The 16,931-nt window shown below is 50.7% G+C and overlaps 1 protein-coding gene across 6 annotated transcripts in view; it reads right to left on the bottom strand.

Moving 5' to 3' along the window:
- INSC (INSC spindle orientation adaptor protein) overlaps window positions 1-16,931 on the bottom strand; it is a 122,959-nt gene that overhangs the window by 31,783 nt on the left and 74,245 nt on the right. For all 6 annotated transcript variants that reach the window (XR_011995089.1, XM_072725580.1, XM_072725584.1 and 3 more), the window contains exon 7: window positions 12,405-12,530. Coding sequence is in view for 5 of the 6 variants with exons in the window: in XM_072725580.1 (XP_072581681.1) it covers window positions 12,405-12,530 (126 nt within the window). In the remaining variant the exon portion in view is untranslated. The remainder of the gene's footprint in view (window positions 1-12,404; window positions 12,531-16,931) is intronic.

Below are 16,931 nucleotides of genomic sequence, written 5' to 3' on the forward strand. Positions count from 1 at the left end.
GCTGGGCTACTATTCTCCAGTTCTGTTCTGCATGTTCAGTTTTTAGGGAAAGGCAGAAGGGTTGTTGGTTTCTGGGTTGTAACAGTTAAACAGAATCAGCCAAATATGGTGGTAACTCAGCCACAGGAGAGGGAGTGTGATCTAAAGATCTCTAAATTTCCTCCTTCACCTTTCTGTCCACTCAGACACCTAAAGTCTGTAGAGGGGGTGGGGAGGAGACAAGTTGGGACTACAAAGCAGGTGGAATTCTGCTCATGTGACCAGACAGGGCAAATCTGTTTGCCCAGGGTATATTTTGCCCAGGGAAAATTCAATCATAGAGAGGGAAGCAAAGGTCATGTCCAAGAAAGCAAAGACAAGTATAGGGCAAGGGTCAGGGCACAGCATTAGGTGGGATAAATGAATCCATCCCTCAGAAGCAAGATCTGAATGTGGAATATAAGCCAGATCACAGCACAGAATCTGTGAACAATGTAAGGGGTTAAAGGCTCACTTTACAAAATGAGGTATTTGTTTTAAGGAGTGTTTGTAGAGCTGACAATTTAGTAGAAAGCAACAGAAGGTAAAACAGGCCTCCAGGAGGATAATATGATCCTCCTCCCAAAGGAACATATCCCAGACAGCACTCAACCTCCTTTACTATTTCAAACAAGAATCTCTGATTAAAAGCTAAGTGTCAAAATGGATAAAACAAGTATTAATATGTAATAGGGAATGGGACAGTGGATGAAAGGGATTATATAACCAGTTTGGAAAGCAAGTCAGTGAGGTAGAGAGAGGTGAATTATTGCAGTGGAAGGAAATCAGGGATTGCATTCCTTTACTTTACTGACAAAAAATAATTTCAGATGATTTTCTTTAAGGTGGACTGTCAAACAGATGCAAAATGAAGGCATTTGAGGGTAGAAGGAGTGGAGTTTGTGAGAAGGTATCAAAAGGCCAGTAAAAACAAGTTCACTTCCCTTTGGGTTAGGGTTAGCATGCCTGAGCTGATGTAAAAACATTAACTTTTCAAGCAAAGCACTGCGGGGCACAGCTCAGGTGGGAATTGTACCAAAAGTACTTCTAGATCTTAGCCTGGTTCTCAGATGATTAGAATCATCTGGGAAATTTTTAAGCTACCAATGCCTGGGTTTTACCACCAGAAAATCTGATTTCATTGATTCAAGGTGATATCTCGGTATCAATATTTTTAAAGGCTCCTCAAATAATTCCAATGGGGATCCTAGGTGGAGCACCACTGTTCCAGAGGCACCTGTGGTTTTGTAGAAGCTGCATAATTTTAGGAGAGAGAAAAGTCTGGCTTCACAATTCAGCTCTGCTACTTGCTGACTTGGTGAAATGAACTAGTTACTCATCTTCTCTGAGCTTGTTATCTAATCCTTGAAATGATAATGATATCATGGTTAATAATGAAATCGTTAATGAAATATTGAAAGGATTCCTCCCAAATCAGAAACAAGACAGATATCTATTATCACCACTCCTATTTCACATTTTACAGTGGCCCTAGCCAATGAAATAAGACAAGAAAAAGAAATAAAAAGATAAAATCATCAGAAAAGAGGAAGCAGAACTGTAATAATTTACAGATCGCATGACTGTGTACATCTGCACACAATCCAAGTCTATTTAAAATCCAAAAGACTCAGTATACCATTATATTCAAAATTGTATTTTCGGGGTGCCTGGGTGGCTCAGTCAGTTGAGCGCCTGCCTTTGGCTCGGGTTGTCATCCCAGGGTCCTGGGATTGGACCCCACATTGGGCTCCCTGCTCAGCGGGGGAATCTGTTTCACTCTCTCACTCCCCCTGCTCATGATCTCTCACACTTGTTCTCACTCTCAAATAAATAAATAAAATCTTTTTAAAAAAAAACCAAAATTGTATTTTCTATGTATCGGCAACTTAGGAAAAAAGGTATTCTAAAATAGCACATAATTACTGTAAAAACATATCCAGAATTAAGTCTAAAAAAGATGTGCAAGATGTTGACACTGAAAACTCAAGATATAGTTGAGAGAAATTAAAAGCAGTCTGTATAAATAGAGGTGTGGTACATTTATTGATTGGAACACCCTATTCTGTTTAAGATGTCAATTATCCTAAAATTTATTTATAAATTCAAAGAAATCCCAATCAAAATCTTAGCAGGAGTTTCTGTGGAAATTAACAAGTGGATTTTAAAATATACACAGAAAGGCAAAGAACTTAGAATTACAAAGATAATATTAAGGAAGAACAAAGTTGGAGGATTTATACTACCAAATGTCAAAGTTTCTTATAGACTACAGAGACTCAGTGTCATATTGGCACAAGGATGGACAAAAGGACTTATGGAATACAAAAGAAAAAAAAAACCCTCCAGAAACAGAGTCATGCATATATCATCACTTTACCAATAACAAAGGCACCACTTTCATCACAAAATGATGAAAGGTGGTCTTTTTGGCAAACAGCACTGGCTCAGCTGGATATCATATGGAAAACACTGAACCTCAAATACCATTAAAAATTTAATTTAAAATATATCATAGACCTAAATGTGGAGTGTAAAACAATAAAGCTCCTAGAAGAAAATATAGACTATCTTCATGTTTTGGGGGTAAACAAACATTTCTTAAATGGACAAGAGCAACAGCTACAAAAGACTAGATCACCAAACTGGACTTTATCTATGTTAAGCATTTCTATTCATCAGAAGACACCACTAAGAGAATGAAAAAGCAGACCACGGGCTGAGAATGTATATTCTCAATACATATAACCTGACAAAGGATTCATATGTCGAATATATTTTTCCAAGTTTATAATTCAAGTACAAAAGCACAACAAGGTCACTTTTTTTTTTTTATGAGCAAAAGTCTTGGACAGACATTTCACAGCTGATAGCCAAAGGGTTGATAAGGATGTGGAAAAATGTTCCAAATCATTGCTCATCAGGAGAATGAAGTGAAAACCATCATGCGAGGTCCCTCTATACCTGAGCAGCTCATAATCGGGGCACTCACTGCATGCCCAGCTATTGCAAAGCTGCAAACTGCCCCAGACCTCTGAAGCAGCCCAAAGGAGGATGAAACACTCCTTTTGGAAACTTTGTGCTGTTCCTCTGTCTTCCCGTCTCCCCTCCCTCTCTCTCTCATGCTTGTCTCTTCCTCTTTCTTACCACCCTTCCCTCTCCTGGTCTCTTTTTATGTCTTCCTGGAACCTGAGAGGCACCATTGCTTGCTGGCAGGGGTGGAGGACACTGGTTCTGGCTCTGAGCTTTGAGAGCAGGCCTGCCCCGCCCCCCCCAGGAAGTGGGTCTTCCCTAGTCAAGTCTGCCCCAAACCTACACCTTCTGCAGTCCCCTCAGCCTCCTCACTATCTCCCCTTCTGGCCCCAGCAACTTCCTTTCCCAGGCTCACCTCCAGACTAGCACCTGCCCCGCTTCAGAAGCCAAAGGGGAAGGCAGTGCTAGTGGTAGAGGCTCCAGCCCTACACCCCGTCCAGTACCCCAAGGAACCCTCGCTTCCCCGTGGCACAGCTTCCCTTCTCCCCAGCACTAGCATCATGTTTACATCTGACTTCTTATTTATTTTCTGCTCTCACCAGATTGCTTGGGGTACAGGCGGGAAATGCACCTCAGCCCACCACACACATGCACGGAACCCGCAGGCCTCCATCTGTAAATTCACAGGGGAGAGAGGTGCCCTGGCAACTCCTAGAGGAACATCGCCCCCTCAACACACACCCAGTCCTGGAGAATAGGCACCAGAATTCCCAGCCCAGCCAGCTCACCGATTCTGACTTGTGTTCATCACATTTGTCTTCCTGAATGACTTCATATGCCACACAGTCCCAGCAGAACACACATGTCCCTCCACCAAATGAGAAAAATTGAGGTTCGTAGGGGTTAGAGAGCTTGCTTGTGGGTTCTCAGCAAACCAGTGGTAAAAGGAAGGGCTGGCCTGGGTTCAGTGCACTAACCCCCCACCTGGGGATGGGTCTGTTGGGGACCCAGGAACATGAGCTCAGGGCCAGAGGGGTGAGAGGGAGAGGAAGGAAAGCTGAAACAAATGATCAGGGATAGATGGTATAAAAGGGGGCTCAGGGAAAATCCCACATACAGATTTTGGGGCATTATGTCCTTACTGAAGGGATGCATCAGTGTTTGCATTCCCCACTCCCACCCCACACCCGGGGCTGAAACAGCTCACAGAGGCCTGGCCCGGCTGTGGCTGAGTGAAGTCACATGACCTGCGCTCTAACCTCAGATGCGCTGCTCACAGTGGGAATGTGGGTTGCACATCACCTCCCTTCTCTGGGCCTCTGCCCTCTTATCTGCCGCGGGCAAGAATGCACCAGAACTCTTGCAACAGCAGTTATCCCCGCATGCAGCAAGCACTGTTGCCCTGGATGTGCAATCCGCTTCCCTGATGGGCTAAGGGGCAGGCGATACAGCTTAGGCAGGGCTCCGAGGCTGGGTGACGTGGGACACGCTCCAGGGGCAGCACCCAGTACAGTGTGAGCACCAGGAGTGAGGACAGTGGTCGGGAAGGCTGACCAGGGAAGGGCATCCAAGCAGAGCGCCCGGACCACCCCCACCTAGGCAGGTGCTCCCCGGCAAGGAAGCCAGGAAGACATGCAGTGGACGACTCTGGTGGGAAAGGGAAGAGAAACTCACATTCATGGCACGTGGACTCATTTCCTCCTCACGGCCTGCAAGGCAGGGACTGTCCTTCCACTTTACATATGACGAGACCAGGGCCTAGCGGGCCGCACAGTCAGTATCCCCTAAGTGCTGAAACCAGACGTGGAACCCAGGCCTGCTCACCGAAGGGACGAAGGGCTGGAGGCAGGCTGCTCACAGGCACCTCTGTGCCAGGACGAGGGTTTGGGGCCTAGCGAGACTTGGGGGCTGGGGGTGCTTAGGGAGGGCTCTGGGGGTCAGCCACATGTTAGATGACAAGATGCCTCCACATGGTCCTCCTGGAGGAGGCTGGGTTGGCACAAAGATGCTCCCGTTGCCTGGAATTTGCAGATCTCTCCCCCCCACCCCCCCCTCCCCACACACAGGACATACGGGACACACTGTGCGGGATCAGTAGGTTGGGACCCCAGCCCACCAGCCTCGCCAGCTCCAGGAGAGCCTCCCGCTGCCGCTCTCATCCACCAGGGGCCGCTGTCACACAGCCCTCGGGGACGACTGCGCCCCGACCGAGCAAGCGCCAGCCCGGTTGGCAGCTGCACGGTTCAGGCAGTGGGGGGCTCGTGCCTTCCACCTCAGGCTGCAGCCCCCCAAGCCAGCCAGGGCCGTCCTTCAGTGTGAACAATACCGGCCTGTGATGTCAGCGTGAGCTCTTGCAGGAGGCTGGGGGTGGGGGTGCAGGGAGGTGGGCCAGCGTGGCTAACTGCGTTCTTGCCCCTTCGCATCCTGGCCGCTGTCCAGTCCCCGGACCCCGGCTCCCCAGGCAGACGGACAAGGTTGGGAGCCTCGGAGCTCAGGGCAGCAAATGAACCCCGCTCCCTCCAGACAGCCCCCTAGCGGAGACGGGGAAAGCGCCCGTGGGGGTCCCCACCCCTGTCTGCCTGCAGTCACAGGGGGGACAGCTGACCTGGCACCCTGGGGCTCCTTGCGCTGTTCCAGCCCATCCCCAGGGCAGCTGAAGGGGTGGGCAAAGCTGCTAAGCCCTGCGGGCTGAGCCTGGGGCGGCAGGGGTGGAGGGGGGCGGTGGGGTCGGGGATCTCCACTCACAGGCCTTCTCTCCCTGGGCAAAGAAGGGGCTGCAAGATAAATCCAGCAAAGATTTCTTGCCCCACTCTCCCCACCCGCCCTTACTGACATACCAGAGCTAACTCCCCCGGGGGCAGAGCCGCCTGGAGGCCTGGGGTCTGCACCCCACAGTCTTTCCAGCTAATGAGAGGGGTGGGGGGAGGCTGTTGCAAACAGAACCTATAGCTGGGAGCAAAAGATCGAGGTTCTCATGCAGGCTCGGCCTCCCCCACTGTCTCAGCACTGTCCAGCATCACCTCTCCCCTCTGTAAAATGGGCACGACCATCTCTCTCGGCCTTCCTTACAATGTGATTGCGAGAATCAAATGAGCAGGAGAAAAGAAAAACTGGCTTTTGCGGGGAGGGGCGGGGTGAAGAATATGATCTATTTATGACCATCTGTAACCCTGCAGGGAACAAGCGGTGGAGGGAACGTCCTCACTGAAATGCCAGCGGGAACAGCAGACTCTCCCCCACCGGCCCCCTTGCACCCTGCTCCCTCCTGCCGAGGGTCTCCGGGATTTAAATAGCTGGATCCAGGCCCCCCTGCCGCCAGCCTAGCCCTTCAAATGTCAGGGCATCTCAAGCCCAAGAAGCTGGCCCAGGAGACAGGGAGCGGTGGCGGAGCTGCGTGGAGAGGCAGCAATTTTCCCATCCGTCGCCACTGATGGTTTTCTTCTTGGACTTGAAATTGAGCCCTCGTTCCCTCCCTCCCGCTCAGCTTTAATTTCTCTCCATCTTTAATTTCTCCATCGATTTTCATTAAACTCTCCCTTTGGCTCCAGCACAGGGTGAACTCCTTATTTGAAAAAAAAAATGAAATGGGGGTGGGGTGGGGGGAATAAAAGGAAGCTCTTCTGAAAGCAAGATTGTCTCTGGTCTCAAGGCTGGAAGAGGCACAGACTAGGACTGTGCTGGACACTGTCTGAAGCTGTCTCAGCATCGGGCTTTGAGTGCCCCACATCCCCCCTTATGGCCCCAGACCCATAGGTCCCTGCCCCTCAGATCTTCAGATCCGCGCCCCCCCTCCCAGACCACAGCCCCTAGTCTCGCTCTAGCCCCCAGCCCCCTGCAGCCCCAAGCTGCACCCTGGGCCCGTCCAGCTCCTGAGCCAACGGTGTCCCGACCGTCCCTGTAACCACGCGGAACTCTGGAACTCTGCTAGCACTGTTGTAAAATCCCCAGGACTCTGCCTCTCTGGGGGTAGGCAGGGTTGGCCCAGGTCAACCTGATGGGGTGGAGACGAATGGGCCAGGAGGAGGGACGGAAGCAGACACAGGCCGAGTTCACCACCCCACCCCCCCCCACCCCCCCCCCCCCGCCTGCCGCCCCCAGCACCACATTGCGAGCCCTGCCCATGGCTGCACTGCATCATCTTCATCCTGGCGGCTCCACCAAGGAGGAATCATCTCCTTGTTATGAAGAAACCAAGGTTCAGAGAGGGATGACTTGCTCCCTAGCCCCCTGCCAGCCTCTCTAATCCCTCTAGTCCCCGCCCCCTTAGTGATGCCAGTCCATCCACCTTCCCTGGCCGGTCCTCCAGGAAGGCGGCCGTGACCAGTCCAGGCAGGCTGGGTTGTCCGGCCACCCAGACTGAGTGGGGGCCATCTGCTCTCATTGGGGCTGTGTGTCTCTGGGGCCCTCACTCCCTCCTGGAGCCTTCTTTTCTTCCTCTGGTCTTCTCCAAGGTGGGGTCCAGAGAACACTGTCTCTTCTTCCAGGCTCCCCCAGTTCATTGAACACAGAGCTCCCAGAAGACCTACAGCTCCACCACCAACCAGTCAGCTGTGGTGTCCCCCTGCCTTTGCTGAGGCCACTTGCCCTTGGTCTGCCTGGCCCTCCTTGGCCCTGTGAGCCCAGCTCCACTGCCTCCTTATTGCTGGCCTCACCAGCACCCCAGGCAGAGGTGGTGCCACCAGCCCTGTGGCCTCTGATGGCCATGGGACAGCCCTTTCCACTGTCTGAACCCCTGGGCTTCTCTCCAGCCACCCCCACGGGGAGGCAGGGAGCATAGCTGCTTGTCTCTCCTCTCCAGAGCCCAGCACGGGCTATGTGGAATGAGGGGCAATTGTCTGCCAATGACACAAGGGAAATAGGACGGATTTCCTGAAACTCACTGGTTTGGAGGAAACACAATGCGGGGGAGGCTGTGGCCAGGCTGAACCAGGCCTCTGAAAAGAAAGGACAGATTCTTGAGAGACCCTTCAGACACCTCTGGAGAGGCCTTTGCTGTGTTCTGACATCTTACTCCTCCAGCTCTCTAGAGGGAGTGTCCACGTCTGCCCCCGGCCCAAGCCATCCCCCCCCCCCCCCCCCAGGAAGCCATTCCTCTGCAGTCCCCACCTCAGAACCAGCCAGCTACAGTTCTGAGCAGTTTCCTCATCTGTAAAACAAAAAGGATATAAGGACTCGTGCTCCAGCCCCACCCAGCTTCTCCATACTGTGCACCGAGCAGCATCCCCCACCATGCTAGCCCCACCTCTCTCCAGGCCAGCGCTCCCCCTGTCTACCAGATGGTAGTCTTCCCCAGGCCACTGATTTTCAAAACCTGGGCAATCTGCTTGGGACCAGCCCCAATCACAATAGCCTCCCTGTGTCATGCGTACAGCACCATGGTACTGCACATCTATTCTCCTCTGACAGTCCTAGGAGGTGGATTTCATCATGCCCCTTTAACCAAGGACACTGAACCTCTGGGAAGGCAAGCAAAGTCCTCAGGGAAATGTGCCCAAGCTCATCGTGGAGAAGCCTGGGCTCCAAACCAGGAGAGCCTGACCATCAGAGGCCATGGCTTCCCCCACTGTGCTGGGTGGCTTCTCAGCAGACGTGCTAGGAGGGAAGAGATGAGTGGCACGATTGGTGGGTGATGGACTGAGCAAATGAATGAACAAGCGAGTGGATGACCGATGACAGAAGGAATGAGGACTTGGGTGCCTAAGTGACCTCATTGAGTGAATGAATGAATCCATGGCTGAATCTAGGACCACATGAATGCCCCAAGCCCAATAGAGCTCGGGCGTCACCAGGCATCACGCGGCAGGGTGTCTGGTGCCCTGGCTAGACCCATGGCTCTGACAATGGGATCTGTGCATGATTTAATGGACATCTCCAGGGTTGGAAGGAAGTGGGGAGCCGCATGACAAAGATGAATTTCACCAAATCTAGCATATTTCTCACTGCCAATTAATTAAGTGGGCCTCAGCAAGGAGCCCAGGCCAGTACATCAGCATAAGGCTGGGACTTTGACATTATCTGACTAGTGCATGAGTTGGGCCTTTGAGTGGGTGGCTAGCAAGAGTCCCCGGGCACCACGCTCCCCATCCTGTCTTCACCTCACGTGTCATGCTGTGGTCTCTACTCTCCAGCCTGTCTCTGGGCCTCTTCACCCTCCACTCTAAACACTAACAACGGCCAACCCCATTGGAGCCTCGGAGGCCAGCACTCAGCAGCCCAGATCACATAGTGGGGCAAGTGTGAGCAGGACCTAGGGGAGGGGGGCTGGCCAGGGTGGGAAAGACCCTGGCCTCTCCTGGGTATAGAACTTCTCTCAAGCTTGGAAGCAGCATGATATGAGGAAAAGAACATGGATGGCAGCCTCACAATATCAGATTTGAGTCCCGGGTCCATGGAATGGTTCACAGCCCAGGTTGGCTGTGGCTGAGCACACCGCTGCACCACGTACTCGCTGTGTGCTCTTGGGCAAGTTGCTTCACTTCTCTGAATCTCCCAACCTTCTATAAATAAGGAGGATAATCACAGCACCAGAAGAGTAATGATTACATGACGCTGTGAAAGGAAGGGCTTAGCAAAGCGCTTGCCCGAAGCAAGTAGCCGATGCGTGTTAGTTATCGTCCCGTCCGTCATTGTCACAATGTTCTTATTACCTGTTAGAGCAGGGGTCAATAAACATTTTCTGCCGAGGGCCAGATCGTAAATCTTTTTGGCTTTGTGGGCTGTAAGGTCTCTTACAATTATTCAACTCTGCTACTGTAGCACAAAAGGAGACAGTCAATACCTAAACGGAGGAGCGTGCCAGTTCCACTACAACTTTATGAGTCAAAAACTTGAATTTGAACTTCACCTAATCTTCATAGAACACAAAATGTTATTTTTCTTCTGATTTTTTTTTTTAACCATGTAAAAATGGGGGGAAAAAAAATCTCAGCTCCCAGGTCCTACAGAACCAGGCAGCAGGCTGAGTGTGACCCACAGGCCATGACTCGCCACCCCCTGTCCTGGAATAGAAGCTCCAAGAGGACAAGGGGGGTTGGTGGGTTTGTCCACTGCTAATCTCCCAGCATCTAAAACAGTGCCTGGCAAAGGGCGGTCAATAAACAGTCGCCGATGAATGAATTACATGCTGTGTGATTCTGGGCAACAAGCCATGTCGGCTCTGGCCCTTGGTCTCTTCCTCTGTGCAACGGGGTCGCTTGCACACTCACTCGGGCAAGCAACAAGTGTAACTTGAATGCACGGGGAGCCAGGAGGCCAACACAACTGCTGAACCCTGCCGTTGCCTTCTGGCCACCGGGCGGCTCTCTCCCAGGCTGGTCTCCCCCCAGCTCAGGGCCTGGCACAGGGGTGTTCAGGACTGCTCCTGTATGGAAAGTGATCTGCCCTGGAGGAGTGGGGGGGGGTGCCCAGTTAGGATTACCCTCCCCTGTGTTATGTGGGGGCTGGGGGGGTGCCTAGCATATTGGCCAGGAGCAGCAAGGCAGCCTTGGGTGTAGCTGCAGGGACTTTTTAGGCACTCTGAGGGTATCTGTAACACCAGGGAGGCGGGGAGGGAAACTGGGCATCAGACTCAGGCAGACGGGGTCCAAGTTCTGACTCTGGAATGTGCTTTGTGATTTGAGGCAAGTCACTGCAACTGCCTGAGACTCACTTTCCTTGTCTTTAAGACGGAGAGGTAAGTAGTGCTCCGCTCGCCTCACAGGGTTCTAGTGAGTTAAAAAGGGATGTATGTTGGAGGCGAGGTCAGGAAAGGTGCACTCGTGCCTTCTGGCTTTGCAGCGGCAGCAGGAAGGTGGAAGGAAAAAATCGCCTCCAGACTCCCCAGCTACACAGGTTTTCAGCTCTGAACAAAAAAGCTCTGCTGTTTTTCTTCCCCAGATTAAAAATTTCCTGCTGCTCTGCGAATTCTCAGAAGCCAAGAAATCCACTGCTTTTGGAGGACTGGGGAGTTCAGCCCCTTCTATTTTTTTTTTTTTTTTTTCCTGTTCTTCCCACTAACCAGCATGAAAGAAGATGAAAAACAAAACCAGTCTGGCTATGTTTCCACTGTCCCAGGAAGAAGAATTTATGGGAGGAGACCATTCAGCACACAGAGCTGGAGATGTCCCATGCATTTAGTTCCTGGCCTGCCTGCCCAGCTATTTTGTCGCCGCCCGCCGCCTCCTCCATTCTGCTCTCCGCGTAAGCACACACATAGGAAGGTTTCCAATCCTGCAGGAAGGGGACGCTCTGCCCAGATACTCTGGCACTGGCTCTTCCACCATCCTGCTTTGTGACCTCACACAAACCACTTCCCCATTTGGACTCACATCCTTCCCTTCCATAAAATGAGCAGAATCCCCATCCATCCTCCATCCTCGGCTAAAAGGGCCTCTGAGCCCATGGTCCCTGTCCTGTTACCCGAGCAGATTTGGAAGAGGCAGGCAGAAAGTGCCATAACCATCTGACTAGGAGTCCAGACCAAAGTGAAGAAGCTGGTAGGGTGTGGGTTTTCTGGGAGCCAGGACCAGACTGTGGGACACAGGTACTGAAAGAGGGAAACATTTTTTTGTGCCATTCCCCATATAGACCCGACTCAAGGCATCCACCCCCAATCCTGAGAGTACCACGACCATTACCAGGATATTCCTGGCTTTGTACCTCTCTTCCACGAAACTGTTCAACACCTTTCCTTGAAACTTGGTTGAGAAATCTCCAGATGTCAGCCCCAGTCTCCCCAACCGTCCAGGCTACAGTCCCTGAGGGCCCATCTGCAGGCCTCAGAGCCACTCAGGTCTGGGCCTCGGACTAGCAAGCTCATCTCTACAAACTGGGGAGAGTGGGGGTGGTGGTGGCTTGAATTAGTCACCTGGCCCCAGGTTGGCCTGGGGCTGAGGCACCTGGTCCGACCAGCTCTCTACCTTCCCTCTGGCCCTGCCCATCCCATGCCATGTTGACCCAACATACACTTGGACTTAGGCTTCAGCTTCCCTTACCCAATCCCTCTGTCCTGCTGGAGCCTCACTGCCTGCCCAGGCCAATGCACATCCTTCTCTTGCCCACTCAGTTCCCCCAGGGAGGAGGATCCCCCTCCTTCCACTGGGGTCCTGCCATGAGTGAAGGACCAAAAGCCCTGATTTTTGACACTACTCCGCACTCTACTTGCGCGCCTCTTGCTGCATTCTGCCCCTTGGACTGTTGGCCACTCCACCCAGAAAGTGCTGGGTGCCCCTTTGAGCCCTGCCCTACCTGGCCAGACTCCTCCTCAGTCCCTGTCCTCTTCGTCAACTCCCAGAGTCAAGATACCAGCAGCCCTAGTGGAGAGATGCCTGGGAAAAAGTGGTTCTCAGGGAAGAGGCCCACATGCCCAGCAGGTCTATGCCAGCCCCCCCACCCCAACTCAGGGACCTCGCACCCTGCCCAGCCAGCTCTCTCACCTTCTCCAGCTGGTGGACACCCTCTTCCACGCAGCAGATGGAGGCCAGTGTGCGTAGAGCCTGGGGGTACAAGCACCGGAAACTGTCCTGCCGGCAGACCTTGAAGAGTGCCACGACCCCACCCTCCTGCCAAGAAAAAGAAGATGTCACATGACCTCCCCGTGTCAACATTCCTGGGGCTGATGGGAGAATAACTGGCATCCCTCACTCAGCTGGTATGCTTGCAGATCTGGAGGGGAGCAGAACACACAACCCCAAAATATGTCACTTTGGTGTAAGGATTGCTTTGAGCTGAAGGTAACTGAAGAAGCAGATACCAGAGATCTCTGCCCTCCCCTGTTGGCCCAGGAGGAGGACATACATTTACAGAGATAGCCCCTTCCCCTCTCTACCAGGAAGGAGAAAAGTTAATCACCAGAGGCAAATTCAGACCCTTCCAGCATGGAGGTGGCACCAAGGGAATCCTCTCGACAAAGCTGACTAACCATCCTTCATCTACTATTAGTTTTCCATAGATTTGCCTTCCCACGGTCTGCCACCCCTGGAGATTCAAAGTTCTTTTCAGTTCTTTATTTCGTGACTTCTCTGAAAATGTATTGTTCTTTTGCTAAGAAGCTACAAAAGTGCAAGTTCTAACCAACCCTGTGACTCACTCATCTCTGACTGCTCCCTGTGTCATCGTGATGCATATGCTAATAAACTTTTGTTTGCTTTTCTCTCTACTTAATCTGTCTTTTGTCAGCCCAATTTACAGGGTACCAGCCAGAGAACCTAAGAAGATGGTAGAAAGAAAAAACAATGTTGCCTCCCCTAACGTTCCTATATACTCTACACACACACACACACACACACACACACACACACACACACACTTCCATGCTCTAATGCATGCTGCAATTAAATGCTACCTCTGCAAGTGATGTCACTCTTAATACTCCAAACTGGTGATGGGACTTTCCAAATGCTTCTGGGGCTGGGGTACCAGGGGTTAGGGCCGACACACTTGAGAGGGCCAAGCCCAACACCACTCAACACTGCTCCCACAGAGCTTGCAGCTTCCTCGAAGCAGCCTGCTGTGGAACAAGCCTGGAGTCATCAGAAATAGATTCTAAAAGCAAGTCTCAGGCAGATGGGGGGAACTGAAGTCTAGATGCCCAGTGCTGGCTCTCCTTCTGCCAGCAACCACCACTACTCCTCAGACGCTCCCTACCACCATGGCACGCATACAGAAAAAGGAGTCTTATTTATATCAATAAGAGAGTTTATTCCCATTTTGTGAGGGAAAAAAAAATGCAAGTCCAGATGGGTGAAGTAATTCACTCAAATCTACACATCCTTGTTTTCCCTTCTTTACTCTAGTTTGTAAGAGAAAAGAAAAGAAAAGAAAAAAAGAAAACCCTTCAAGAATGATCACCCTAGCTGAGTGTGGACACATGTACTTCTTTTGTGACAGTTGGTCACAGAAACACCTTTAATTTGTGGAGACTTCACAAGCGGTCTGGTGGGACTTCTGGGAAGAAGCCCGGGGTGAGACACTCATCCCAACTGGTCATATTTATTCTATAAAAATCACTGGAGCCACGCTGGCTGGCTCTCAGAGCAAAGTGGGAGAGCCAACAGATCAGAAAGCAGACCCACCGGGGTTCCCAGCAAACCGGTGGCAATGCCACCATGGATGTCCAGAGACGTAGAAGCTGGACACCCCATAGCTTTGCCCTGTTTCCTCCCTCTCCCCTTCCCCCAGGGCTTCCCCCAGGGCTGCAAGGGTGCCTGCTTCTCTATGTCTCTGTGTCTCTCATGAACAGATGGAAAAAATCTATTAAAAAATAAAATAAAATGTATATACATACATATATAAACACATATATAAACATACCTTCCTATATAAGTAGTTCCATGTATCTAAATATTTATACGTGGAGGGAGCTCCACGTGGCACCAGGGGAATCCTCTCGACAAAGCTGACTAACCATCCTTCATCTATTAGTTTTCTAATAGTGGCTGTAGAGAAGACGTGAAGACTGATGCCACTCACCTTTAACCTCACCACTCCTGACTCTACCTAAACCTGTTGCACCCTGTTCCCCAAACTGAAAAAAAAAAAAAGTTACAGGAGGAAGAAGAAGGTGAGTCCAGCAAAATACCATTCCCTGTCAGATTTTTGGGACCTCTCTTCAACACACAATATACTTCTCACCAGGCTTTGTTTCATGTTCTGGGGACACAGCTGTGCCTGCCGGTGCAGATAATGAGCGAGCAACTGGAAGAGGCAGCAGCACGGCCCCCCTGAATCTTCCCCACCCGGCACTGCACAACAATCAGCACAGCAGCCCTCTTCTTTCTGAGAGTTGTGCTGCTTATCATGGCAGGAACCAAGATGATTTCATAATTCCTGACATTTTATGATCAGCTGAGAGCGATCCTTGACTTTCATCTTCCCACTTCCTTTTGGGGTTCATTTGTTGGCAAAAGGGCATCTTGTATACAGCTGGCAAAGTGCTTCATCCCACCAAGAACTATTAACGGTGTGTCAGATGCCAGACGCTCTGGTAAGTACACTGAGCAAGGTTGTCCATATTGAACTCACGGTCTGACAGCCAATGAGTCATGGGATGGAAGAGCATTTTTAAAGCAGGAAGAAATCTGGGAAGGAAGGAATGAAATGAGGGGGTGCAGGGTTATGGGAGCACAGAGCAGGAACTCCTACCGTAATCCGAAAGGAGATCGTGGAAGGGTCAAAGAGAGGTGCTCTGATTTTCAATGTACGTCACTACTCTGATAAAGATACACTCCAGTGGGTGACAAGGCACCCCCTGACTCCTTGCTCCACAATCCTTTGTCCCCGTCTTCCTACTTTCTCAAGGTCTCAGAGACATCTGACGAGGGTTCCACTTAAAGGCCTTGCTCAGAGTCACTGAAGTAAAATCCAATTACTCCTTGAAATGAGAAGAAAAGAAACAGGAATCCTAAGGTCTCCCCAGCCAGCCCTGCTGGTTGTGAATGAGCTCCCTCCACGTATAAATATTTATATACATGGATGTACTTATAGAGGAAGGCATGTTTATATATGTGTTTATATATGTATGTATATATTTTATTTTTTTAATAGATTTTATCCATCTGTTCAGGAGAGACACAGAGACATAGAGAAGCAGAGACACAGGCAGAGGGAGAAGCAGGCTCCATGCAGGGAGCCCGATGTGGGACTCGATCCCAGGACCCCAGGATCACACCCTGGGTCCAAGGCAGACACTCAACTGCTGAGTCACCCAGGTGTCCCTGTATATACATTTTACATGTGTATGTTTATCTTTAGCCATATGCAGTATAAATATTACTTATATGTACGATGCTAGAGATGCTAGATAAATAGATATGTAGGTAGATACACAGATACGTGGATAAATACGATAGAAAGTCAGGAAGGTAGGTAGGTATTCATATCTGGAGCAGACAGCAAGGAAATGGTACCAAAGAACATCAGACTGAGAGTCAGGACCAACAAGGCAGCCTTCCTTTGGCTCCGGAGGCACTGACCCCAGCATGACTATATTTAAGCCTCTGTGCCCATTTGCATTGGATTCTCATTACATTGTTTCCCAAGCCTGTGAAAAATAGCTTTCTTTGCATTTTTAGCTACTAGGGAAGCTAAAGGGAGGAAATCCTAAACCCAGACTGAGGGGATTCTGGTTCAAATCCCAAAAGTTGACTTTGCTGCTGGTCAACTTTGATTAAAAATGGGGTCACAGCAGTGACACAACCAAGCTGTTGGGGGAACAACTGAGTTAATGCATGTTTAAGGGCCTGGCACCCAGTTCTGGACAGCCAGGTGAGGGTCAGTCGGTGGAAAGCTTCCTGGTTAGAAGAGTATCTCAAACCCTCATAAAAGGTATCCCAAGAGTTGGAATATGTGGACGGCAGAGGAGGAAGGAGGTCCCAGAGAAAGGGAGATGGATTTGTTGTGTAGACTACCACCCTGAAGCCCCCTCCAGGACCCAAGAGCAGCACTCATCTTAGAGTAGAGCCGGGAATCGCCTGAGCTAGCAGAATTGCACTGTTGGCTAGAGCTTGTTTAATTTTATAGAAAGCTATGGGCTCAAAGCCAAAGTGCCTAATGGTATGTATTATTCAGAGAGACTTGGGATAAACTGTCATAAAGCTGAGGAGGCCACTTGTGGGGTGCAGGCCACTGGTGGGGGGAGTAATAGTGGAACAGGATAGGGGATAATTTTGACAAAGCACAGGGGAGTTTGCTCTACTCTGAACTCAGGAAAGGATGGGGCTTAGCATTACCATCACAGGGAGGGCTGGTTTTGTTCCTTGGCTTTCAAAGGAACTCAAAAGCCTGAGAGGACAGACTTCAGACAGGCTTCTGGAGGCATCTCAGATGGATGAGGGGCCCAAACACAGACCACAAGGAGGTGGGTCAGGCAGGCCACTGCGAGTAGTTGTGGCACAATTGTCACAATGTTGGGTCCACTTAATGAGCATCAACAGTGAGGATGCTGCGTAGATGCTATATAGAGT

The sequence above is a fragment of the Vulpes vulpes genome, chromosome 11, assembly GCF_048418805.1.
Source record: "Vulpes vulpes isolate BD-2025 chromosome 11, VulVul3, whole genome shotgun sequence".
Classification (NCBI taxonomy): domain Eukaryota; kingdom Metazoa; phylum Chordata; class Mammalia; order Carnivora; family Canidae; genus Vulpes; species Vulpes vulpes.